Here is a 27,441-nt window from a genome sequence, read left to right as displayed (position 1 = left end):
TTTTTCTGTATTTATTCATCAAGTGCGCATTCAATTGAGACACTAAAGTCTGGAGTAATGATGCTGAAAATTCAGCTTTGCCATCACAGGAATAAATTACATTTTAAAATAAAATGTGTTTTAAATTGTAATAATATTTTCACAATATTACTGTTTTTGCTGTATTTTTGATCAAATAAATGCATCCTTGTTGAACATAAGAGACTTCTTTCAAAAACATTTGAAAAAATTGTACCAACCCCAAACTTTTGTAGTATGAGTATTACTTTTGAGTATTATTTAACTGTACAAACAGTGATAGTTGTAGCATTAAATATACCCCAGCACGAGGCTTTCAATCAGTAAAGTTATTTGAGAAAGTAACGCCTGCTAATGAGAATTTAGTTTTAAAGTGTAGCTCATTAAAGCTAGACATGATCTGAAGACCTTTGAGTCGTTATGGTGGGTAATGCAATATTCTCTGAGTGCATGGTTTGTGTCTGGCTCAGATTTTGCGGACGCTGCTCATTGTCTGGGATAATGCACACTGCCATGATGGCCCCATGGCAGGAGACGTCCACCCCTGGCAGGGCAGAACTGCTGACGGGGCGGCTCTGATACTGACTAGACCAGATGAATCGGGCCCGGCGACAACAAAAGACGAATGACACGGGACGAGTCGGACGCGTGGGACTTCCTGTTTCCTGTACGGGCACACGTCGGAGTTTGTTTACCGGTGGCCCTGTTGCCGGCTGTAATCAAAAGAAGGGTCGAGGAAAGAGAAAAAACAAAACAAAGATTGACACCGACCATACAGCCCTTGACAAGCCGCCTCGATGCGTTTGTTCAGCAAAATTAAACACTCCGGACTTTTTTCACCTGCTCTGGCAAGCAGCGGCGCATATGGCCCGCGAGTTAAAAATAAAGACAATGCGCATATATTATCATACATAATGCAGAACGACCCCCATTTAATATGCAAATTCCCTGAAATATTACTGAACACCTTCTGTTCAGAGCGAATACATTTGAATTTGCAATTAGAATTATCCTGTATAATTAATGAAAAGCGTCAATTTTTGGCTGCTTACTAATTTGATTAAACATGTTGATGAGGCATTTAGCAGCCCGACTGAATGGAGACTAAAACTGGACTGGAGCAGAGCAGAGAGAAAACCAGAATCGGTCCAGTTCCCCCGTGACCTTTCTGACCTGGCTGCCTGGCTCAACTGCGCGTGCATTTGCATGTGTGTTTGTTTGTGTGTGTGTGTGTGAGAGAGAGGTGGCTTTGGAAAAGGGTGGGGGTTACAGGCAGAGCAATTAGTAGGGCTGCGTTTCGTCTGGCCATGTGTCGTAGATGGCAAAGAACAAATTGCTTCAATTGCGCAATGGCTTTCCCTACAAATCAGGGCTGTGTAAAAGGCTGTACACACTTCCCTCTCTCTCTCTCTCTCCTCCCTTCACGTGTTTCTCTGCGAGAACACGGTGACATCATGAAACACTGCGATAAGGCGAAACAGGTGACTTGAACAACAGCAGCTCAACTCTGAAAAAGGTGTCGCGTTTACAATTGAACCTGATTTTATTCACACCAAGCACAAAATCACAACTTTTAAAAGCACTCCATGACATTTCTAAAATACCATCCGGCTGAATAAAGGTCTGTTCACACCAAGGATGGTAGCTCCAAAGATAACTATAATGATATTAGTGTCTACACCAACGCATATTAACATTCTGTTTATTCTAAGCTCTGCCGCTTTAATGGCACACTATGCAGTTTCCGTTTTTCTCAAACTAGAGTCGCTGCGGAGTACTTGTATTTAACGTTACTGTCGTAAATACCACTCACGCAGAGCCGTCGTTTTCTTATCCTTGACTCTTCCGACCGCGCTTTCTTCGTCGACTCTGCCATGATTCACGTCTGAAATGTGTGCTAGTGTCTTCCATAGAGGCTGCTTCATATGTTGTTGATGAATGTGTATATGCCGTAAAGCAAGTCGTGATTCTCGCGAGATTTGTCGGGGCGCCACCTCTCAAACTTGCATGCAGCGGTGTCCCCGCCCCCCCGCTTTGCTATCGGGATGATTTCGCCCTACTACGAGTTCGTTTACCATCGAAATGATTTCGAAGCTGTTATATTAAGGTACAAATCTTGCATAGTGTGCCTTTAAACTCAAGCTCTGTAGAGTCGGTGGATTCTGATTGGCTGTCAGTGTTTTTATCGTTCATCATCTCGGAAAAAGTTTTGAAGTGTTCTTCTGTGTCTTTATCATTCTAGATGTACTTTGGACTTCCCCATTCTCTTACAAGTAGAACTATTATTAAATGTTATATTTAGTTATCATTCATTTTTGTTGGTGTGAACAGGCCTTGAAGAGTTTTATTTATCTTTTGGGTACATGTTGCCAACAGTCCCCGATGAGTCACTTATTCCATTCGGAAAACTAAGAAAGCTTAAGCACAAACTAAACGTTTTTATTGTGCAATGGCAGCAATTTACACCAAACGGCTCCAGAATTCTGAGATAGAGATGTATAATTTCTCATCCGCTCTGCTGCTTTTCAGCCATCACATTCAGTATCTAAAATTCAGCCAATCAGATCAGGCGATAAGCCCGTTCCCAGGGAATTCTGGCGTTGTGCGTGTGCATGTTTGTTTATGTTGACCATTTTGATCTCAATTCAGCCCCCTGTTGCTATTTGTTATGGCTCTGTTTGTTTTGCACTGTATACAGTATCCATATTACACATACACAAAGTCAGTCGCTAAGATGACACGGGGCTGGCTGAAGATCTTGAGAATGAGAGAATGAGAGAATTCGAGCGAGCACGCCCAGCAGCTGATGCTGAGATAATTCCTTTGTCATGAGAGGTATTTGGCGAGATCAGTGCGGTGGAGGGTGTGTTGGTGTGTGACCTGCGTGATTGAGTGCGTATGCGCGAACGGAGTGTGTGAGGCTGGGCCGCGTCCAGGCTTCGCACCTGCACCGCTCTCTTTGGGCCCCTTCTTCCTGTTCTCTCTCGCTCTCCATCCCTCTCTGTCTCTCGGCACGCTGCCACGCTGAAATATCGGCTGTTTTTATAGCAGTTCGGTTCCACTTATGCAGAACTTTTCCCTCCTTAGAGTTTCATTGACTATCTGAATATTGAATTGCAGGTCTTGTTTCTCCTCACCTACTCTTTTAGGAAAGGAAAATCAGATATGAGATCTTAATAGTTTCTCGTAGACAGCAATGAGATTAAATAGAGAGCAACTGGAGACTCTGTAGTGTCATGCTTCTCACTTTTCTCTTGTGAAATAATATGTTCTCTCAAGTGGTTCATGTTACTCAAAAATGAGTTGCAGGTATTTCGGAAATGTTAGTATTTCATTAAATTCTTTCAAGGCCACATTTTTTGAGCTTTGCAATCCGTGATTGTATTTTATTCACGATTGTAAATACAACTATTATTTATTTAGAATTTAGCTTTTTACTGACACAATTATATACTTGATTTTTAATTATTTTTACATTTTAATAAATTAATAATTTTAATTGTTTTGCTTTCTAACCATATATATATATATATATATATATATATATATATATATATATATATATATATGCGACCCTGGATCACAAAACCAGTCTAATGTTGCACGGGTATATTTGTGGCAATCGCCAAAAAAACATTGTATGGGTCAAAATGATAGATTTTACTTTTATGCCAAAAATCATTAGGATATTAAGTAAAGATCATGTTCCATGAAGATATTTTGTAAATTTCCCACCTTAAATATATAAAACATTTATTTTTGTGAATGGATGCAGCACTATCGCCAATAGGAATTGACAACTTTAAAGGTGATTTTCTCAATATTTCGATTTTTCTGCACCCTCAGATTCCAGATTTTCAAATAGTTGTATCTCGGCCAGATATTGTCCTATCCTAACAAACCATACACCAATGGAAAGATTATGTATTCAGCTTTCAGATGATGTATAAATCTCAATTTAAAAAAAATTACACATAAGACTGGTTTTGTGGTCCAGGGTCACATATATATATATATATATATATATATATATATATATATATATATACATTTTTACATTTAATTAATTATTAGAATTATTTTGAGCTTTCTTACTACTACTAATTTTTTTGCTTTATTTTTTAGCATTATTCATTTCGTTTGAGACACAATTATATATTTTTAATTATTGTTTTAATTAATTAATTTTCTTGCCTTTTTGCTCTGTCAACAATTTTCTTATTTGTGTCTCTTTTGATTTTTCTTTTGATTTTTGGAAAAGCAAAGTTTTAATGAAACATTAATGAGATCTCCAAGAAGTCTCCTGAGCTTTGAAAGAGCATCCTCTGAGCAGCACAAGTCCTCCACAGGCATGTGAGGAGGTGGTGTCCCGCCGCAGGGCCTCGGGCCTCCTCGTCATTTTCCTCTGTGTTATTAGTGCCAGAGAGACCAGCTGCTCCCACAGCTGTAAGGGAGGAGGTGATTTATTAATTGAGTGGCAGCTTTTTTTAATCTCACACGTTCTGACGGGACGTGACAGGAGCTGTTCTCTCTGTTTGTCCTCCTCGGAAAGTGGCACCGTCCCCACGCTGCTCTTTTGTGATATGGGAACTTAACTTGAAAAGGAGATCCCAGCCCTTGTCCTCTTAATAACACACTGCATCACGCTTGACGGGACGAAAGTCTAATAGACTATAGAGTGTAAATCTCACAGGACACCACTAACATCACTTATCAGATCTTCCAGAACTTATCAACACATCCACACAAATGAAATACTCTACAATCTGAATCCAGTGCCGCACCAGGATCGATATGTCGACTCGTGGCAATAGCGGTCTGATCAAATTCATTCTCTGAGATCTTTTTATTTTCTCTTTTCTCTCTAAATTACTCTGGACAATTTTATGACACGCACACACACAAAAAAAGAAAATCTTTTGTTTGTTTTCATTGTGCCGCAGTGCCAGTATATTCCCAATAAATTTCATTATAAAAATTATATAAGTAAAATTTATATATAAAGATTTAGATTTTTTGGTTTATAAAAATTACTTATATTATATTTTTCTTTCTTTCTTTATTTAAGGTTTTATTAGCTTTTTTACATTTATTATTTCTTTGTTAAATATTAAATATTTACATTGTTGCTTTGTTTCTTTGTAGGGTTACTTGGGATTGTAGTTTAATTAATAAAATATTACATAAATATTATTTAACAGTTTATACTATTTTTAATAATAATATTAATAATAATGTAAACCAAATAAAAATTATTATTAAATATAATAATAGATTTGTGCTTCTGATTAGTATGAAGCCAACAATAATAATTAGAGATTCTGCTAGTTTTGTACCATCAGACAGATAACACAGTTATCACGGTTAACACAGCTCTCATTGCAGAATTTCTATTAATTTCATAGATTTTTTTTAAATATGCACAGTGAATTATTAAGACAGTGAAAGCACAACATCCTAAAATGATCAGGTTTTTTTTATTTATTTTTTAATATTATGTCTTACTGTACAGATAGTGGCATCACCTTCTGAAAGCCTGTTTTGTTCTGTAACCACTAATAAACACACCACCTGTGTGCCGGCACAGTCCAAACTGTCTACTTCAGTCATGCTGGATTTAATGGCGTACAAATCACATGACCCCGAACCCCACAGCGCGCTACAGTTTAAATCTACGATCCCAAGTGACCAGCCTCCGATAAATCAATACGCTATCTGAGCGTAACCGGCCGCCCGAGTACGTAGAGTAAATCCATTCTGCTGTTTAACAAACAAGAGCGTTTGTGTTCAGTGGGTGTAGGTTTGCAATCTGAAGGCAGCCGTGGCTAAACACTTGACCTCTCTCTTTCCCAGCATTGGCAGTTTTCTATCACTGTCATACTGTAGCTCATTCACATCTGAGCTCACTCTTCACTCAGGGCCTTTCTGGCAACTTTGAGCCTCACCAGACGAGATGCTGATTTGAGAATGCTGGAAAAAAGAGCGGCATTCATCAAATTTCTGTGGAATGTAAATCAAAACATAAAGTGTTCACCTGCAGGCCTGGATTCCATGCAGCACTGCTGAACAGATTCTCATTAAGTCAAACTCACCCCAGCTGTGTACACTCTATAGCCTGCCTGAGCGAACAAGAGCCCGAACTCTCCTCACACACACGTGCTTTCAAACTTTTGCGGTAAGACTTGAGCCCTCTCCTAAGACGGGAACCAACGAACTGTTTCTGATTGGCAAGCAGTACCCTCTTCTGGTACGATGTGTTCCACCAAACAAAGCCCCATCAGGAAGAGAAGAGGAAACATAAAAACAGATCTGTGGAAGTTGAGACTCAATTGAACTGGCCAAATATGAAGGGGTGGTATAATGCTCTTTTCACAAGATGTAAAATAAGTCTCTGATGTCCTCAGAGTGTGTATGTGAAGTTTTAGCTCACAATACCCCACAGATATTTTTAAATAGCATGTTAAATTTGTCACTTTTTGAGGGTGAGCAAAAACGCACCGTTTTTGTGTCTGTCCCTTTAAGTGCAAATGAGCTGCTGCTCCCTGCACATAGGGTGGAGATTTTCCAAATTTAAAAAACTTTTAGCCTTTTATGTTCAAACCGGAGTCGGACAAAGATGGAGAGACTCAAGAAGAGGTGACAACATGTAGACAACCTTTCTGAATGGATAGTTGATGAACTTATGTAGCTTATGTGTAGTTATCTTCTAGTCATTGATAACTACACATAAGCTACATAAATTCATCAACTATCCATTCAGAAAGGTTGTCTACGTGTTGTCACTTTTTTATAGATTATCAAGACAGAATATGCTAATCTTCTAGTCATTGATTAGCATATTCTGTCTTGATATCTATAAATCATGTTCAGGGGGTGGGGTTTATGTAAATTTTAGGGTTAGTGATGTCACTAACCCGGGAGGAATGTTGTGTAGTCCCTACCAGCCGTTAGTTGTAGTCCTTAAAAATCTATTTCTTTAAAAGAAAATATCTCCCTTTGCTTTGAACTTTGAGCATCGTTATTTTGCAGATGTTGTTTATGCTCAAACAGCAACATTACACACTAACTAAAGTTAGAAAAGTGAAATTATAATCAACCACCCCTCTAAATGTGCATGTGACATGTGAATGGATGATTTCTTTATTTTCTTTATTTTATTTATTTATTTTATTTTATTTTATTTTATTTTATTTTTTATTTATTTATTTTTTTATTATTATTTTGATTTTGGGGCACATCAGACAGACATTTTTTATTTATTTTATTTCATTTTGTTTATTTATTTTTTAATTATTTTATTTTATTTTATTTTATTCTTTTGGGGCACATCAGACATTTCTTATTATTTATTATTATTATTATTATTTATTTTTATTTAGCTGTTTGTTCCTTCTTCTGGTATGATGTGTTTCTCCAAAAAAAAGTCCCATCAGGATGAAAAGAGGAGATAATAAAAAAAACTTGAATACGATTGAAATGCGGCAATTTACTCGGGAAGATTCTGAGAAGATGCTGGCGACTGCGTGTATGTGTGTGTTTCTCTGGAGTGTGTAACTGTCCTCGGTTCTGTCCAGGCCAGCACACAGCCAGATGGTGATGCTGGGTTCACCTTGTCCATGACCGTCTCCTCAATGCAGCAGAGAATGAGGTGTGCCAAACAGATGGATAATATCTGCTCTGTGATTTTAAAACCTGCATCTGGATTTTTTTTTTTTCTCTGACTCTCTTTTTATCTCTTTCTCACTTGCACTCTTTTCACCCTGAATGAAGAGTGAACTTTCATCTTTTCTGGCAGCCCGGCCCCGTTCGTGGTAATTCGATTTTGTTTTCGGGTGGTGTTCACATTCAGAATAAGTTCCCTCCCTCCATTATTTGTGTTCCCGTCGTGTTTAATTAAACCCCCAATGTCTGATGTGCCCCAAAATGGCTGCTCCTCTCTAAACACTTCAAAGCAAATTAACACTTCAACACTTCACAGCAAATTACATTTACTATGTAAGCATTGCATCATGTGTGCTTTTCAAATCAACATACTGTATGTATCTAGGGCTGATATGTCGGCTCTCCTTCATCTTGACTTCGAACTTCCCACTTCAAAAACGAAGCAAAACACACCACACTGACCTGGAGGTGTTCGTGCTCCTTGTTTACGAGGTTGCAAATACACAGTTTTGTAAAGAGATCGACTCTAGTTGTGTGTGCTTGCCATGTGAGTGCTGATTTCTCTTGACTGACAAACAAACGATTGACGTGGTGCTTGAAAAGGTTAAAGTGGCATGAGTGATATTAAAATGAGGCGGATGAGAGGCTAGCCCAAGGCGTTATTCAAATGGAGGAGTTATTTTTAATTTTGGTTCAATAAAGCAAGACGTTCAGCCATCCCTACCCAGATACTTAATTAAATACTTCACACACTATATTAGTTTTGTCTTGCCTGCCGCCGGTTTGGAATGGTAATAGCCATAAAGAGAAACATTTGTCTGACAGATAAAGTGAGGTATAAATCACTTTTCCCCCGAAGAACGATTTTGGAATAATAAAATACTCCTGTTTGCTGGCGTGAGAGAAATTATATTAGTTTCTACTTAAAGAGGCAGAGGCTATTTCACAGACTGACTCTTTTATTCTACTGGTCTTAAAGGACTCTCACATGTATTGTGGTTCACTCACTTAGCCCGCTGATTTACCTCGTGTTCCGCTTTGGTTCAAACACTGGAACATTCAGCTGTGTGACTGTATTTCAAACCAACATATTTATAGTGTTAAGTTGCTCAGTTTTTGTGATTGTTTTTGAAAGGGCTGAGAATTCTGTCATCATTTATTCATTCAAGTTGTTCCATACCTGTGTTAGGGATAATTTTGACAGTGAATTATCACCATTTATTTTCAATGTATAGACATCATTTGAGGAAAAGTATAATTAACATAAATATTTGTTTTCTACAAACCATGTGATATGTGGAAGAAGGAACTAAATTGGACTGGCCAAATTTGAATGTGAATTTGATGTGAATGGAATTTTTTTTTTTTTTTTACGTGTTCAGCTTTAATATAAAAAATTAAAATGTTTTTTTTTTTTTATATTTATTTTATTTTATTTATTTATTTTAATTCATTTAATTCATTTATTTTATTTATTTTTAATTTTTTATTAATCTGTGAGGGGATGATCCGCATAATATTCACTCTGATCTTTTCCATTCAATAAAAGTGGTAGTGGACGGAGACTGTCTAGCTAAGAATTACAATATAAAGGCACCATAGAAGAATCATAAAAGTCCACAAGACTTTTAGAAGACTTTATGACTCTTTATAAGAAACTGGACCAACATTTAAATTTTCTATCTGCTGAAAATTTCTCTAAACCTTTTTTTGGATATGCATATGTACAGATGCAGCATTTTAATTTGTTTTATTTGTTTTTATTTCTCTGTACTCTTTATATTCCTCGGAGAACTGTCCATGATATAGTTTCATTCTGTAATATTTCATCTAATGTATATTTAAAAAAAAAGTATTATTATTTCTCTGCATTTGATCTCTGTCATTCACAAGCCATATTTTCTGTAAACACTGAGCATTTGATCTCTGTCATCCACAAGCCATCTTTTCTGTAAACACTGAGTGATCTCTGTCATTCACAAGCCATCTTTTCTGTAAACACTAAGCATTTGATCTCCCAGCTAACAGTGAAGGCACTGACAGTCCCTGTAGCGTGCAGTGACCTCACAGCTTCATTCCCTCGCTCTCCTGAGTAAGATATCTCCCCATGGACGAGCGGTGTCGGACGCCCATATTTCTCACTCTTTCTCCCATTCTGAGGGTTTTAACTGGTGGCATCTGCTTCACTGTCTCTCCCTCTGTTCACCAATATGCTCCCAATCTGTCCACAGGGCCTTTACTCGCTCTAATCTACGACTTCATCTTCAGTGAATATATCTGTTCGCTCGCTAGGCTTTGACAGGGCCGCTGCCGAGGATTAGTGCTGTCTAACAGCGCGGGATGTTCCGGATCCCCTGGACTTTATAGGAATAGTTTAACCCAAAATAAATATTCTGTCATTATTTAGACCTGTGTGACTTTTTCTATTTTTGATGGATATAAGGCAGCCAATCTTTTCAATATACCGGTAATGAAGGTGCACAATTACTTTGAAGCTCTGAAATGACTGAAAAGCACCATAAAAGATCATAAAATCTTTATTTAAAAAAGTTTAGCTTGGTGCATTCATTAATGAAATAGCAATGTGTGAACAAATCCTTCTTTAAATTTGAATCAGATCTTTCAAGTGAATCAGTTGATCCAGTTCACAAAACCTTTCTGAATGACTCATTCATGTATCCAGAACTCATAAAACTTGCTGACTCATGATTCAGTCACAGTGGTTAACAGCTTACTCAAGAGAAAGGGAATACATGTGGTTGAGTAAACAATGACAGAATTTTGGGTGAACTATTTCTTTAAAATAATCTTCTTACCAATCAATGTGCTGTTTATTTTCCCTCAGCCGTGATGATGCATGGGAAAGTATCCCAAGAAGCCGCTCAGCACGCTGAATGCTGGTGTTTTGGCAGTGAGAGAGACTTACTGTAGGCTTCTACGGAATATCTGTTTCTGCTGTGCTTTAATGAGGGAATGTTCCCGAAATTAATACTGTATGACAAAAACTCTTTTTTTTTTTAGTCTTTATGGCTCTTCCTGAGATTAAGTGGCCTCAGAAAACACCTACCATTTCTCCTTGTCTTTCCACCCACAAAAAAACACGCTCCCTCCCTCTCTTCCTCCCCATCCGTAGTGGTTCCCTCTGTCTGAATAGAAAAATCCAGCAGGCCTGTGGGTGAAAAATGGGGCCATTTGGGCTTGTTTGTAAGTTCTGTCAAGAAGCAGCACCCCTGGCCTGGCCCGGTTAACAAATTGGATGTTTAATCTGGTGACATTCCTATCTGGGCCAAGGGCTAATGTATGTGTCTAAGAATAACCGGCCAGCCGGCCTGATAGATGGGAAGCTATTATAGGCGGTATTTAAATCTGAGCGCACAATTCCTCTATTTCCATGGTGGAAGAGTGACAGCTTGATTTCAACACTGGGGGGCTTGGATAGAGCTGTCAGCCTACACACATCAAGGAGGGATTTTCTTTGTTTTCCTTTCTTTTCCTCCATCGCCTCTTCCTCCTTTGGCTTGATTGACTGGACAGGCTGTTAACTGTGATGGTTGAGATGGAAGACAGTGTTGTAACGGGATTCGGGAAGTAGATATACTGCCTACAGATCTTTCACTTCAGTTCTTGACTCAGGGAAGAATGAGGAGATGGTCTATCTATCTATCTATCTATCTATCTATCTATCTATCTATCTATCTATCTATCTATCTATCTATCTATCTATCTATCCAGTGTTGGGGGTAACGAGTTACAAAGTAACGAGTTACAAAGTAACGAATTACAGTAACGATATTACTTTTTTGAGTAACGAAGTAAAGTAACGCATTGCACTAAAAATATCGGTAACTACACTACTTTACTAGACTATAGGAACGCGCTTTCCTGCGTTACCCAAGCCGTGTTTGCCTGCGTGTAAAGCTCTGATCTGTTTAAGTGGTGCGCGCATGCCTGTGTGTGTGTGTGTGCTTGCACCGTTGTCATAGAGATCGATTTGAGTGATGTAGCTGCTGGTGCGAAGGGGAGCGGGAAATGCAGACGGAGACAGGGGGTTTCGGCCAGTGGTGATATTCACATTACTTTCAGTTTATTGCTCAAAAGGACAAAAATATTCGCGTGAAATGCACTCTATGCCCAGGCAGCAAGTACTGGCCATCGGGACTACCGGGAGATTCCCAGTGGGCTGACGTGCCTTTTGGGCCGACATCTCATACTTTTTTTCTTTTTCTGTTTTTTGTCTTAACGGACCATAAAACTCGTACATCGGCGGCCCATTCTTTTTGCTTAATTGGCGGCGCTGGGTTAAGTAAGTGTGTGCCGGTGTAATGCATTAGTTAAAAAAAGTTTGCGTCAGTTTTTTTTTTCCTGATAGCTGACCGGCCCATGAAACACCTTGGCCCATTGGATCTTTTCTTGATTGACACTGGGCTGGTCCAATCACATCTTTAAACACCTCCCCCTTTGGGCTTTGAGCGAGTGTGCAGCAGTGTCAGTGTGTATCCGTCAAAATAGTCTGAGAGATGGAGAAGAAACGCAAGGAATGTGCAGAGAAATAGCGTGAAAAATAGACACAGGCCCTTCAAGCAGACGCTGTAAAATGTGTCAAAATGTTTTCAGCAGCAGCAGGACCTTCATCAGCTCCTGTGGCTGATGATGAGGATAATGAGGAGGATCAGGAGAGAGATGAGAAAGTGTAGAGCCTGTGATAAGCAGAACTAACAGTTACTTTCAAAACACTTAACATTAGCTAGGCTATGTCATGAGTGTAGGAACCCATTACCCAGTAACGCATTATTTCCACATCTGCATAGTTGACGATTACCGTAATTTACTATAAATTTAATGAGACGCGTTTGTAAACCATGTTTTCCGCCTAAATAAAAGCTTGATGCAGTTTCCGTCAAAATAAAAGATCATGTGCTTATATCTCTTTCAAGTATAGAAATTAGTACAAAACTAATTATGAAAGTTTCCTTTATTTTTCAGTGCATTTGTTTTACAATAAATGTCTATTAGTGTGCTATTATTATTATGGCCAAAATGCCAGGGCCGATTTTTTTGTCCCAGTCCAGCCCTGATTATGTGTCTACCACCATGGACATTTGTCCTTTATCCTGTTTGTGGATTTTACAGTGAGGCATATTTCTTTGTGCAGACATGGATATTGTTCTTTCATATGGTTTTACATGCCATTTTGTATAGGCTACATTTATAAACTCTATGCGGACAGGCTAAGTGATGATAGGGCTATGATGTTTGTCCATGTATCTACAGGGTAAATTAAGAAATGTGAAAGTAAAGTAATAAGTAGTGAAGTTACTTTTCAAATGCAGTAACTAGTAAAGTAATCTCATTACAATTTACAGAAGTAACTAGTAACTAATGACTTTTTTGAGTAACTACCCCAACACTGTATCTATCTATCTATCTGGTTTGCTGGTCTATCTATCCATTGTTCTATCTTGCTATAGTTTTATCCATCCATCCATCCATCCATCCATCCATCCATCCATCCATCCATCCATCCATCCATCTATTGTTCTATCTTGCTTTAGTTTTATCCATCCATCCATCCATCATCCATCCATCCATCCATCCATCCATCCATCCATCCATCCATCCATCCATCCATCCATCCATAGTTCTATCTATGTTCTATCATGCTATAGTTTTATCCATCCATCCATCCATTGGTTTATATATTATTCTATTAATGAGGATAGTGTATTATGTGTTATTAATATATATACATTATTTCATTAGTATATGAATATTATATTTATAAAGAGAGGCATAGTATTGTTTTTTTTATATTATTTAAAATATCAGATTTACCTTATTAACTATACTTACCTGGTGGACAGGTATGGTGTATATATGGTGTAAGTATGATATAATATGGTATAGATTTTTAATCCCACTGGGTTAGTGTGATTTAAAAACAAAATTTTAAATGAGTGAACTCACTTGGTCTTAGACTCTCACACATCGACGCATTGTTCTCTGATCACAACAGAGCTGTTCTACTATCAAGTCTGACCGTTTGATCTCCATGTAGAGGAAAATATTATCTTAACACATTCACCCTGTCCTTCTCGCAAGACTCAGTGGGGCTTCAGATGGGGACCAAATCATGAATTCTCTTTTCCTGCAGTCTGTACGAAGTCACTTTTGACATTTGACAGTTCATTAAGGAGTGTTGTTTCATAAAATCTAGCATTTATTGTGCTGAGCATAATGATTCAGACTTCATGAGGGAATGTGCAGTTTCTGTTCACATAATGGGCCGTGTGAAAGTGTGGCAGGTTTCTGGGGTTTCGTTTATGGGTGTAATAAGTGACTGTGCTCTGCTCAGGAAGTGCAGCTTGCAGTAATTTCTGATCCATTCCTCCGTTGTGAGGTCAGCCACGTTCACGTGTTTTACACACTCTCACTTTACTGCATTATGTCATGGATTGATTTCGATTGGAGGTACAAATGTGTACTTCGCCATGGCAACAGGGGCCAAAATAATGCTTAGGAGGGTCTTGAGGTAATCTGATCACAGGGGAGGAGCGATTCTGCGACTGTGATTTGAGTTGCTTCATCGTCTGTGTCTGCCGTTAAGTACAAACAGACACAAGGACACTGTTCACTGATCCAAACTAACATCCCACCATCAGAGCTTTTGCAGGATCTTCTCATTTCTTATCTGTCTGTCTGTACCTCCTTCTTTCACATTTTTCCCATGGTGAAGTCATGGATTTATTTTCCCGGCCTTGTCTCTTGCAATTCAGCATCTTTTGTATGAGATTAATCTCATATAAAACAGGAAGAAGCAAAAAAGATGATTGTTAGTGTTCATCCCTGTCACTTAATTTCTATTGTAATCCAGGTATTCTTTGTAATTTAAGTAATATTTTATTAGAGGTAAGGATCTGAACACACCCTCAACCCTATAAGCATAAAAGTTTAGCGCATAACCTTTTGACTGCATAAAATCTCTTATGATCACCAATGCTGCATTTATTTTAAATATATATTGATTAAATAAATGCTTTTTTTGCATTTATTGATTAAAAATACAGTAAAAACAAGATAACTGTTTTCTATTTTAATATATTTTAAAATGTAATTTATTTGTGATCCTTCAGAAATCATTCTGTGCTCAAAAAAAAAAAAATTCCTATTACCAGTGCTGAAACTGGTTGTGCTGCTCAATATTTTTGAGGAAACCATACCTTTTTTTTTATTATTCATTGATGAATAGAATGTTCTAAAGAACAGCATTTATTTTAAACAGATTTTTTTGTAACAATTTAAATGTCTTTATTGTCACTTTTGATCAATTTAATGCTTCCTTTTTGCTATATATATATTTATAATGAAAAGGAAATGAAAATTATGTCATCATTTACTCTCTCTCGTGAGTAATCTGTATGACTTTCTTTCTTCTGTGGTACACAAAAGGAGTTTTTTTTTTTGTCCATACAATGGAGGTTCAAATGAGTCAATGAGGTTCAAAAGTTAATGGGTTGATCCTATTGACCTTCATTAAACCGACAAAAACAGTTCTTCAGAATATCATCATTTGTGTTCTACAGAATAAAATGGAAGGACTTGAGGGTGAGTAAATGATGACAAAATTTATCTGGCTTTTAACTGGTAGATCATTTCCTTATTCCTAAAAATTCTTAAAAATGTTCCCTTTGTGTTTTACAAACTCCCCAGATGCGTACAATAAATTGAATATGCATTCAAGTGAAATGCAGTCAGTGCTCATCTAGATATGTGCAGGAGACTGTGAGCTGTAACTGTTTTTGTACTCATAACAAAGGTAAGAGGCCAGGAGAGTGGACGTTAGATGCAGTGTAAAGGATGAGACTGAGGAGAGAGAGAGAGAGACAAAGATCCGTTCTAGAGACTGTTTGAGTGCCTTATTAAATATTTAGTCTGATTGTACACGGTCCTGTAATTGCCATCTTGGCTAGTGAATAATTGATGACGTGTAGGAGAGCAAAGGAGGGCCCCAGTCTCTCTCTCTCTCTCTCTCTCTCTCTCTCTCTCTCTCTCACATGTCCACACCTTGCCTTTTTTGTACACCTTTATTGTTAATATAATCTTGTCCTCATTAACCAAAATGATTCTGAAGTGAGGACAAAGTCAGTGAAATTATAGTATAACCTCTGGTTAGTTTCCTGAATGTTCTCTTTGCTATCATACACAATAAATTATAGGGATGTGCCAAATTATTGCCAGAAACTGTGCATGTGGCTTTAAAATAATTTCACACAGTTTGCTACATTCGGAGGGCCAGAAAAAGCAAGCGAGTTTTGATTCCGCCTTTTCCGATACAGTGAGGTAATTGGATATCGGTCAGCGTGTTGAGAGAGAGCCGAACGTTGTGAATGGGACAAAAAGCATCCTGTTAATCTGATGCAGAGCCTATGAGAGCGATCGCCGCCCGTCTTAAGCATCCCAAAGAAAGAGCGTCTTTTCATAGAAAGCAACTAGCGGTGGCTGAGAATTGGAGCCATGGCAGCTTTTAAAAATACCTCTGCTGAAATATTGATTTTTTTCTTCTTCTTCTTCTTCTTCTTCTTGCCTAACATAATAAGTGAGAGACTCCAGGGATGTGTGCGTATGTGTGTGAGACGATGGGTGAGCAGACAGAGATGCTCTTTTCACACATCATGTGAGGACATTTGTGTGTGTGTGTGTATGTGTGTAAGAATGTTTGTGAATCTGTACGTGTGTCTTTGTGGAGATACAACAAGTTGTATTCTGAGCTATAATGACACACTCTGGTGAAAAAAGGTTCTTTATAGATATTCTACACATTAAGAAGAAAATGGTTATTTTAAGAACTGTTCACCGAAATTGGACCCACTGTTTTGGACCCCATTGGTTCCCTGTTATTTTGGACCTCACTCACTTTCATTGCATAGGTTAAAATATTCTTCAAAATAATGATGAGAGAATTTTTAATTTTGAATGAACCATCCCATTAATATATCCTTTTTTTCTTCTTGATACCATGAAGACAGAATAGAAAATCTCCAGTTTATCAGATTTTTCTCCAAAGCCACTTGTAATCTCTCACACAAGTTTCTGAAGAAATTTCGACAAAGTGCTTAGATTTGATAAATCTGCAATCAAAACTTCTAAATCTTCTTGAACTTATCAAACTATTCAGAGACCTACTTTATCTAAGCTGTACTACCCACAGTAGTACACAGTAGTTTTATTTTCCCTATGGAAGTTTAGGAGAGACAAAGACATAACTGAATCTATGAAAGAGTTACTTTGGAGCAAATCATTTATATTTCATTTATTCATATGTCTAGTTTTAAAATAATTTTGGTCCTTTTTTGTCCTCAAATTCTCAGATTTCTTAGTGGCTTATACACATCACATAAGCATTTGTTTGCCAGCACAATCCAAACTCTTTTTTTTTGTGTGTGTGTGAATGTACTGAAGAGTTGTAAATGGTCAGGTGGTCTGACACCGCTAAAGTCAGGTTTAGATGAGGGCCTGTCATACAGCTTTTCTCTGAGCTAAAAGCGAGAGACCCTGGCCTTCACAGCCTGAAGCCCACCAGCCCTTCCCTCAAGTTAGATTCAGAGCGATGGAGTGAGAGAAGTGTAAAGGGTGCTGTAGACCAGCAGTAATTCCTGACTTGGAGTTGGAGGCACATTAGGGACTGACAGGGCCACACATCCCCCTGTAATTGATTGCAGGCCAGCGTAATGAGGTGACGGCTTACAACAGAGACGCCAACTCCCTCATTATCTTTACCCACTTTTTTAAGAGCAGAAAGAGAGAGAGAGACAGCAAAAGACAGAGAGAGAGACAGAGAGAAGGATGGAGAAAAAGAAACACTGAGACTAATAACCGAGCCCTGGCTCTAGAAGGTCATTAATTATTTATGTTGTTTTAATAAGTTTTAGATGGGGAGGGAGAGGTTCAGGCTGAGAGTTAGTCTTTCCCTTCTCCGTCTTTCTCTGTCCACACCTCAATTTCACCTGTTCTGTCATTCTGTCTTTTCCTATAGCTGTCTGTCCATTTCATACTGGGGTCTTTGTATCACAGGTACAATATCAGTCATTGCCAAAGCCTCAAGGGGACTTCAGGATGACATGTATCCACACCTGGAAATGAAAACGCTCTGTATTTCTGAAAGTGACAATGATAGGATATGATTATTGTATATGATATATGATTTCCTTTTTTTTTTTTTTTTTGCTTTTATTCTGTCATTGTGCTAATTAGCAAGGAGAATGTTTTTAAATTATTTATTTTTTGCATAGTGATCAACCTGGGTTTTGCAATAGTCCAATGGCCAATATAATGCTGATATTTAGGCTATAACATAATTTTTGATCATTAAACAATTTTATATACATGTATTATTATATATATATAATTATTTATTATTTAATTTATATATATATATCTAAAAAATAATATAAATATTAATTATGCATATAAAATACAGTACAAAGACATTTATATTTAAGTGTTTAGTTTTTATTTTGTAGATTGTGTACTCCTATATATAAAATGAAATAGCAAATGTTTTTACAAAATTTACCCAAAATAATAAAAAAATGGAAAAATAATTCTATGTTTATTATATAATGCAATATTATATTTGAGAATTGAAACATCTATTGGATGAACAGAAAAATTGCCCCATAAGAAGTCAAAGATGCTGTCGATAGAGTTTAAGTTGCATTTAACCCAGAATATTCCTTTAAAGTCTGCTGGTTACACTGGACTCTTTCAGAATCTGCCCTGCTCGTGCCTTTCCATTCGCCCCCGTTTTCCTGTGTGAGATCTCTATTCCACCCCGAGCCTTGTCATCTAAAAGCAGCTCTACCCCCCTCATCCCGCACACTTCCAAACACTGGGCTAGTCCTGCCTCGATCCGAAGGGAGCCGACCTGCTTTGAAGTGCTGCCGCTTTTCCAGGATGAGACCTGGAATCTCACATTCCCTGTCAACTCCTGCCCAGTGGCAGATGGAGAAGTCTAGACCTACGAGACTCTCTCCCATCACGTGCTCCTCTCTCCCCCTCCATGCCCTCATCTCTCTCTCTTTCTTCCCCGTGTTCCTTGACTCCGAGGGCTGTGCCGTTCCAGAACCGCCAAAGCGGGACGGGTTTCAGCCCACGATCCAGGCAGGATTCTCTACTTTCAGATGGTGACTGGGGCGGTGTATAAACACAGTACTTCTCTAATATCTGAGAAGAGCTTCACTTACAGCCCTTGTCTCCTGCTGTGTTTTAATTCAATCCTTATTGATCCATATCTCTCCTTCCAAGGACTCCAATATCATATGAATGGAGCTCAGGGATGGGTTCCCCATATTATTGTATTCCATGGCCATAAAGGGCATTAGCAGCCAACAGAGCAACCCAGATCAAGTATCAGTCGATACTAGCTAAAGAGAGCAGGCTTTCTCCCTTTCTCTCCATCTTTCTCGCCGGATTTCTCTCTTTCCTATCTCTATCTGGGTGTTTGCTGTAAGAGTGCTGATGGGGTTAAAGTATATTTAGTGATTATGTCATGCGGTAAAGTGAGGTTCTAAGAAATCGCTTGTGTTAGCACCGTGTGTTTTTAAAGATATTGTTACTGTCTTATTAGGGAGAAATCAATGGCGTCTGCAGATGGCGGCCATTTATATAGCAGACGGGGCTTCTCTCGCCGCTTTTTCTCCCAGCATCCTTCTCTCCGCACGCTCCGTGGGGCGGCAGCGGCGGAGGTTATCCTGTGGTTAATGTGACATGGCTGTCTGCGACCTTGCTGGTTGTTAACTGCCCGGATTATTATTGTGATAATGTGGCAATTAAAAGGAAAGCACTCCATCAAAATAGTGGGGCTTATGGTCCTGGAGATGAATGCATAGAGATTACCAGCCAGGGGAAATGCATTAAGACTGCAATCCATTTCGTACTGTAGCCCACCTCCAGCAGCGGAGGCTATTACGGCTCATCTTCATTGATATCTATTCCCGATCAATAGCGCCAGGCTGAGGCAAAAATACGAGTAAATCAACAAAGCTTGAGTTGGACTTCAATATAAAGGAAGAAAAATCAAATATCATCTCTAATTGCACATCATACGTCTATACAGAGTGTCTTCTCTGAGCCAGCTTTGAGACTGGGCTAAATCACTCATTGGTGGCTGTTTATACTGTATGTAGCTGCTGAGTGAGTCACTCAATGTTTCTGTCTTTCTTTTCCAGATTTTTCCTGAAATTCTTCCTCAAGTGTAATCAGAACTGTTTGAAAAATGCAGGGAACCCCAGAGACATGAGGCGGTTTCAGGTGAGAATACAAATGTGCGGACAAAAACAATGTGGTTACAGTACATGCACACAACCAGGGAGTAATCACGCTTTGGTGTCTCCGTAGGTGGTGGTGTCCACCACAGTGAATGTGGACGGCCATGTCCTGGCCGTGTCAGATAACATGTTCGTCCACAACAACTCCAAACATGGGCGGAGGGCGCGACGCCTGGACCCTTCTGAAGGTAAGACGCAACCTTCACCAAAAAAATACACGTTTTTTAACGTTCTATTCATCAAAGAATCCTAGAAAAAGTTTCCACAACAGTAACTGAGCAGCTAATCAGCATATTCAAATGATTTCATGAGACACTGAAGACTGGAGTAAACATTTAAATGTATTAAAATGGAAACAATTATTTCAAATTGTAAAACTTTTTGGACTTTTTTACTGTATTTTTGATCAAATAAATGCAGCCTTGGTGAACATAAGAGACTTAAAATCCATTCAAAAATCACCTCAAACTTTTGAATGGAAATTTAAGTTTGAGACCCCATTCATTATAATAAACAAGGAAAGCCAAACTTGTTAGTGCTACTTTCAACTTCCTCACCTAGTTCTCGGAGTACAGGTAGTCTCACATCTGTCTATCTGACGGGGCTGCACTGGGTAATGTCACTTTGATATGAAGTGATAAGTTTGCGCAGAACATCACCTCCCAGCTGACCTCAGAACAGTTCCTGTATGTGGGAAAATATGTGATTAGCTCTGTGACTGTTTTGTGTGAAAACCGTCGCTGTGGAATCACCGGCGCTCCTGTGTCCCGATCGAGGAAAAGGAAAGTCACTGCTCTACTTTTAGTCACTCTTCAGTAGTTCTCCAAAGACCAGAACATGAAGAGGAAGTCACTGATGGCGATGCATTGTGGGAGTTGTGCAGGTTTTCATCTTTAACACAATAGAATACCCATGCAGATATTGTAAAAAGGAACAGCTGTTCCGTTACTCCCCAACAGGTGAATGCAAATTACGCCCAAAGGTTGTTTACTTTCATCTTTTCATTTTCACGTGTATCAAAATTCCTTATGCAACAAAGAGAACAATCAAAAGCAATCAGAACTGATTCAGAGCCTAAAGTTTGGGAACTTTGCATTCCCATACTGCCGTTCGAGTAAAGTGGCCGTTGGTGTACAGCACAATATGCAGTAATGTGGTCTGAAGTTGCACCAAGAGCCCCTTGGTTTGCCTGTTAGCTCACCAAGCTGCGACCAATCAATTCCCGTCCATAGCCAGTGGAGACTGGGCCAGTCGTTCAGTCAGCCTGTCTGTCTCCATACCGCCCGCTCAAAGACGGATTTACGATAAAAGACCAAAAAAAATCTTAATGGTTTTATTGAGCTGAGTGATGCACAGACACCAAAGGAAAAAAAATAATCAAATGAGCTTTTACAGTCATCGGACTTCCTGTTTATCAGGTTTTTTTTTTTTTTTTTTGCATTGAGAGTATGTGGAGAGTAGAGTAAAACACTGGTAAATGGTAATTTGGTTAATGATAATGTTTCCCAAATGTTGCATGAACGTTGACACCGACCCGCTCTAACCTAGTGCTTGTGTTATGATCTTGTTTTCCGAAGCAGCCACTCCATGCATTAAGGCCATCAGCCCTAGTGAAGGATGGACGACTGGGGGGGCGACCGTCATCATCATTGGGGACAACTTTTTTGACGGATTACAAGTGGTCTTCGGCACGATGCTGGTTTGGAGTGAGGTAAGTTATGAAATTTAAAACCTTTTGAAGGATAATTATTTTATTTCAGTTTAGTTTAGTTTAGTTATTTTAGTTATTTATTTAAAGCCAAACCATTTTACTATTAAACAATTAATTATTCTTTAAATATTTCTTTATTATCTTTCTTTATTACCTTTCTATTTCTTTAAAAGAATACAGTGCTTTTTGATTTGGTACTGGTACTGCACATGGGCTTATATAAATCAAATTTGTTTCAATAATGTAAACACTCTTACATTTAATGTTTAATATTACATAAAACTTTAGATTTCAAGTTTGAGAGATAAAAACCACAGCACAACAGATCTCACTATATGATTAAAATCTATAACCGTGTCCTTGAGAGTAACGAATCACTATTTAGTTTTATCACATTAACTGTGTTAACATTGGAGACAATGCTTGTGTACTGAGTGCTGACCACTGAACGTGTGCTCCGATGGCTTCTAGCTCATCACACCTCACGCTATTCGGGTGCAGACGCCCCCTAGACACATCCCTGGGGTCGTGGAGGTCACACTCTCTTACAAGTCCAAGCAATTCTGCAAAGGAGCTCCGGGACGCTTCGTCTACACAGGTACACAACACTTTGCAACTGCCTGGAGCCATTGCAACCATCTCCGGCATCAGAATACATTTCTGTCATCTTTCTCAGAGGTCGATTTTTGCATGTGTTCTTTGTCCATTTTGTTGAGTTCCTGCCTTTGTTAGCTTAAAATACTAGGGCTTGTATGCTTTTCTCCCCGTAAAGACGCTTTCCCATGATGGAATACTGTTAGCAGGTCATTCTTGACTCCACACAAGCGGTCGTGTCTTTACTTTTGGCTGATGTCCGTTCTCCTGTGTCCAACAGGCAGGACGATTATCATTTAGTCAAATCAATGCTTTTCATACACCGATTATTCCATCAGAATAATCCAGATGCCAGTCAAAGTAGGCGAAAGGTCAGATCTAGGACTGTTTGGTGTGATAAGAAAATGTCACAGCGACGGCCATAAAAGAGAAAGAAAGAGAGGCCTGTGTTCAGGCTTTCTGTTATACATCAGCTTTATCTCAGTGTATTTCCCACGTTCTTTGTTCAAAGCGCCTCTCATTCAGAAGCATTTGCCATGTAAGCAGCAAAAAGAGACAACTTTACAATAGAGAGGACGGCCCTGTCTTACCTTCGACCATTCCTTTGCAATGCTAATGTCTGCCGGACCGACGAGATGAGTTGACTGACAGCTGTTCGCCGCGTCTGCATTGTGAATAGCTTGAATTTTTCTTAAAGTTCAAAAGAATATTCTCAGTGCAATGAAAGCCTGTTGCAAATTGTAAAGATGAATGAAAAGAGGACCTGTGAAATATCTCTGAATCAGAAAGCAGAGACAAAAGTAAATGTAAGGTCATACAAGATAGAGGACAATGAGAATATATACACACACAAATTATATATCTCTCTATAATAAATAAAAAATAAATATAATATATATAATACAAAAACTACATTATATATATATATTTTTTTTAACACACACACATATGTATATACATTGTGTTTGTATATATATATATATATATATATATATATATATATATATATATATATATATATATATATATTAAAGATAGTATTAAATATATAAATATTGATATAATATTGATTAATATATTCATATATATTCATTTAGTAAATATTTATATATTTAATGCTATCTTTAATATTAATATCATATCTTTGTTATAACATATATAATTTATAATAAATACATAGACTATATACATACACTTTTTTATATAGCAATTCCTATAAGAATATAGTTTGGAGACTGAGTACCTAATCTTTCTGTTTCTCAAAATAATTTTCATTGTACACTGCAAATTAGATTCACACATACATATTTTAGTTTGTGGATGCACTGACATACATCCAGCAACTTATTTACTGTGCCAGAGATGTGTGATATTCATGAATGTGAAATGAAGCGAGCTTTTAAATACTAAATAGGCAGACTGTACATAATTGAAGAGGAATGAGAGTGCATCTAACCTCAGTGATGTCTTTCCCACCAGAGATTTCCCATAAGCCCTAGTGAGCTCAACTTTACACAGCATTCCAGCAAAAAAAAAAAACTCACTCCTTATCATCAGACACTTCCCAATGAACACAAGCCAGTTTGAATATTTTGAAAGAGATACATTTAGGTCATCAGAAATTAAGCGTTCAGGCCTTAGGGATTGGGAGGAGGATACGTACATTGGCAAAGGAAACTGGCATCTCTGTGCAGACACACATTATTTTTATCATATTCCTTTTATCTGCTTTTCATTAGCAGTAATGGACCCCAGAAATTCATCAAAGACGGTCAATGTGCCCATTCCACTGATTATAGGTTGACTGTCTTATCTTTGCTGGAGTGCAAAGCAAGAGCAGCAGTGTTCAGAGCATGTCTTCTCTGATACCACTGCGGTTAACACGGCCATCGCAGGAAGTGATCTCACAGTCTTCAAATTGAAGCATCTGGGGCCGGTAAAGAGATAGTTCAACTTGATACAATTCAGAATTGAGTACATTAGAATTTATCAGTTCGAATTTTGGACATGGCCTACAGTACACAGGATTTCAGCACTTATATTGGAATGACAGGAAAAGGGTTTTACTTTCCAGTTCACAGAAATTCAAAACAAAATCAAACAATCGAATTGCAATTCTGTATCCGGTTTGCTACCACAGTTCAAATTGAAATGATGTTATTTCATTGCTATTAAAGGCTATTAAAATCAGTTCAATTCTGAATATCACACAACTCTACTCAGCACCTGCTTGCTCTGGCTTTACCATGTCTAGCTCTACAGGGAAATATCAAAGATTGGCTCTGTCCAAATTCCCTGAAAGCATTTCATGTGTGGCATGGGCTAGTTAGGACATCTTGTTAGATTAGCAGAATGTTAAGTCCATTCTCACTTTCAGTGTTGCAGCTGGTACCTGATAACTATTACGGCTCTGTTGCTTTCTCACATTTACTCTGTTCTCTCTCGCTCTCCCTTCGGAGAGATCTTCACTCTTATTCTGTTAGTTCTGCTTTCTGCCTGCATGCATCATTAAGTCCTTCAGTCCACCAGCTCATGTCTCTCTCTCTCTCTGTCTGTCTCTCAGGGGGTTAAGACTCCCCAGGTGTTGGGTTAGAGGAAGGAGGGCGAGATGAGTGTGAAGAGCCTGAGGGTATTGACTTTCCTGGGAAAACACAGCTCTCTAAAATCAGTAGCCAAATACTGCAATAACTCAACAGCCATTGATCCTCTTTCCCCTACGGCCACATTGATCTATACATTACAAGCTCTGAGACTGGCGGCATGGATCCAGCCTACGCTAACACCACCCTCCCAATAGCCAGTAACTTACTGACTCTGCCATTATAATCATAATAATAATACATGTGACCAGAAGTGATGTACAGTTAAACGACAGCAGATCGTGCACCTGGTTTGCAAGCGTTCAAGCTGTATTTGGGGCATCAAAAAGTCAGCATTTGACTTGGCCTTTTGGGTATACCATTTTATTTGATTGCATCAGTCAAGGAGATCCACCAGAAATAAAACTTGTATCTGAAACATCCTCTCAACTTCCTGAAAGGGGGAGGGCTTATATTCCCTTAGAGATGCTGCATGCATTCCAAGCAATTGCACAATATCCTAGAAACAGAGGCTGAGAGGATACTGGAGGTGCGGGACTGTTAATATGAAGAGCGCTGTTCTCCTGGGTGCCAATGTGCCTGTCAGAACTTGCCTGATACTTTCCAGGCTGACAGCCTTTGGCATTGCAAACAAGAGCTGTAGCATCTTTGCTGGGTGAGACCTTTTGTTTAAAAGATTCAGGGGTCACTTAAATAGGGTGCTGTGTTACAGAATGGACAGGGACTGGGTGTACTACCTCCCCGACCAACTGCTCAACCCATTCCCTGTTCCTTATTTCAGCTTGTTTGAACATCACTTGAAGAAAAGGGGTTGTTTTGTGAAGCTAATGGCTGTCATGGGGTTGTAGGTTAGGCTGGCGCGGTCCCAAAGGGTTAGGAAGGGTGTATATGTTTTTTGGTGACTTCATACATTATGCTATTCCCAGAAGTGAATGTAAAACTAATGCTTACTTCAGGTTCATATTGTGTTATTGTGACTTGCAGCTCTGTTAATAGGATAGTTCACCCAAAAAATACCCAAACCTCTATGACTTTCATTCTTCTGTGGAACACAAAAGTAGATATTTTGAAAAATGTCTCTGTGCTTGGTTTGTCCATTAAGTATAAGTCAATGGGATCCATGTTATTCTTTTGGATCCCAATACCTTTCATTATACTGACAAACAGTTGAAACATTCTTGTGAATATCTTCAGGTTTGAAACAACACGAGGAGGAGACTAAGAGAATCGTTGTAAGGGTGGGATTGGATGTCAAAGCTACACAACAAAGATTTTCTCAATCTAGCTATGTAATTGCCACAGCCTGGGGCCCGAAGAGTTGATTGGAAAACCATGGAGCACCCAGCTGGTATGAAACTTAAAATCATGGGTTGGATTTGGAACCTGCTCGCTGTGTTCTCACATCAGCCAGAGGTTCTGGCGCCATTCACTACATAAGCTCTTTAATACTGGCACTAAAGCTTAATGGCACAGGCTCTGTGGATGCAGTGGCTGATGTTTCTCAAAAACCGTTCCCATAGCCTGAGCTCAGAGAGGGACCAGGAGCAGTTCACTTGTTGCACAAGCCATGGAACAATGGGCCACTTTGTTACCTTTTCATCCTCGTAGCGGGCAGATGGAACACATTAGCGGAACGTTCCACTGGATGAGCTCTGCAGGGCTGCCGAGCACGTAGAGCAGGACCCGGCATGATGTCATCATTTCGTTCAGTTGTTTCACAGCTTGGACGCCGACGTGTTTGTGAGTCTCGCACTAGGAGGTGGTCTGTCAGCAGTATCCTTACTGTTTCGTATATTGGTGAGATACTTTGACAGTAGCTGAAGTACAGCCTTTTAGTGGAATCCATAACCAGGCTATTGGCATGTGGTAACTTATGTAATGTCCAATTTCAAATGTTAGAAAAGCAGAAACATCATCATTTTTTTTCTTTCTTTTTAACCAAGCAACATAAAGAGTTTTTAAGGAGTATTTACTCATTCATATTTTTGTATTTGACAAAATGAAAACAACCATACAGTACATTGATATATACGTACCACAATGCTTTTTCGCATAATATCGCATTGATATTTGAAGACTTTAAATCAAAATTTGTTGGTGATGCACCAAAATAAATGCTCGGAATGAAAACCGGAAATTATTATCTAAATTTATAATTATTATTTAAAAAAAAATCATTTTTAATAAAAAAATATTAAATTGTATAATTAGTTATATTCATAATTTAATGATTTTTTAATATAATTTATTATACTTTTTTAATAATAATTTAAAATATTTCAATAATTTAGTATTTTTTAAATATTGCTCTTTAACTCTGTAGACATAACATAATTTTTGGTAATATAACACATTTTTTTTATATAATTTTCCACTTTTTTGTCCAATTTTTTCTCTTTCAGTGAAAACTAAAAATTTATTTTATTTGTATTCATAATTGTATTTGCTTTTGGTGGCCAACATTTTGGTGCATTTGTATTTATTTATTTTTGCATTTCCTACAGTTCCATAATGAAGAAAAAGGTCATCTAAA

The 27,441-nt window shown here is 38.3% G+C and overlaps 1 protein-coding gene across 7 annotated transcripts in view; it reads left to right on the top strand.

Annotated features, from left to right (window-relative positions):
• LOC308701185 (transcription factor COE3) overlaps window positions 1-27,441 on the top strand; it is a 115,947-nt gene that overhangs the window by 59,915 nt on the left and 28,591 nt on the right. For 4 of the 7 annotated variants that reach the window (XM_081383338.1, XM_081383334.1, XM_081383333.1 and 1 more), the window contains 4 exons: window positions 19,905-19,986; window positions 20,074-20,191; window positions 21,584-21,714; window positions 22,186-22,312. In XM_081383338.1, the coding sequence (XP_081239464.1) occupies window positions 19,905-19,986; window positions 20,074-20,191; window positions 21,584-21,714; window positions 22,186-22,312 (458 nt within the window). Of the gene's footprint in view, window positions 1-19,904; window positions 19,987-20,073; window positions 20,192-21,580; window positions 21,715-22,185; window positions 22,313-27,441 lie in introns of all 7 variants that reach the window. The other 3 variants (XM_081383336.1, XM_081383332.1, XM_081383335.1) reach the window with 1 other exon arrangement.

The sequence above is a fragment of the Scardinius erythrophthalmus genome (assembly GCF_964197995.2).
Source record: "Scardinius erythrophthalmus genome assembly, chromosome: 13".
In the NCBI taxonomy this organism is placed as follows: domain Eukaryota; kingdom Metazoa; phylum Chordata; class Actinopteri; order Cypriniformes; family Leuciscidae; genus Scardinius; species Scardinius erythrophthalmus.
Note: the sequence above shows the minus strand (reverse complement) of the source record. Positions and strands in the feature narration are given on the sequence as shown.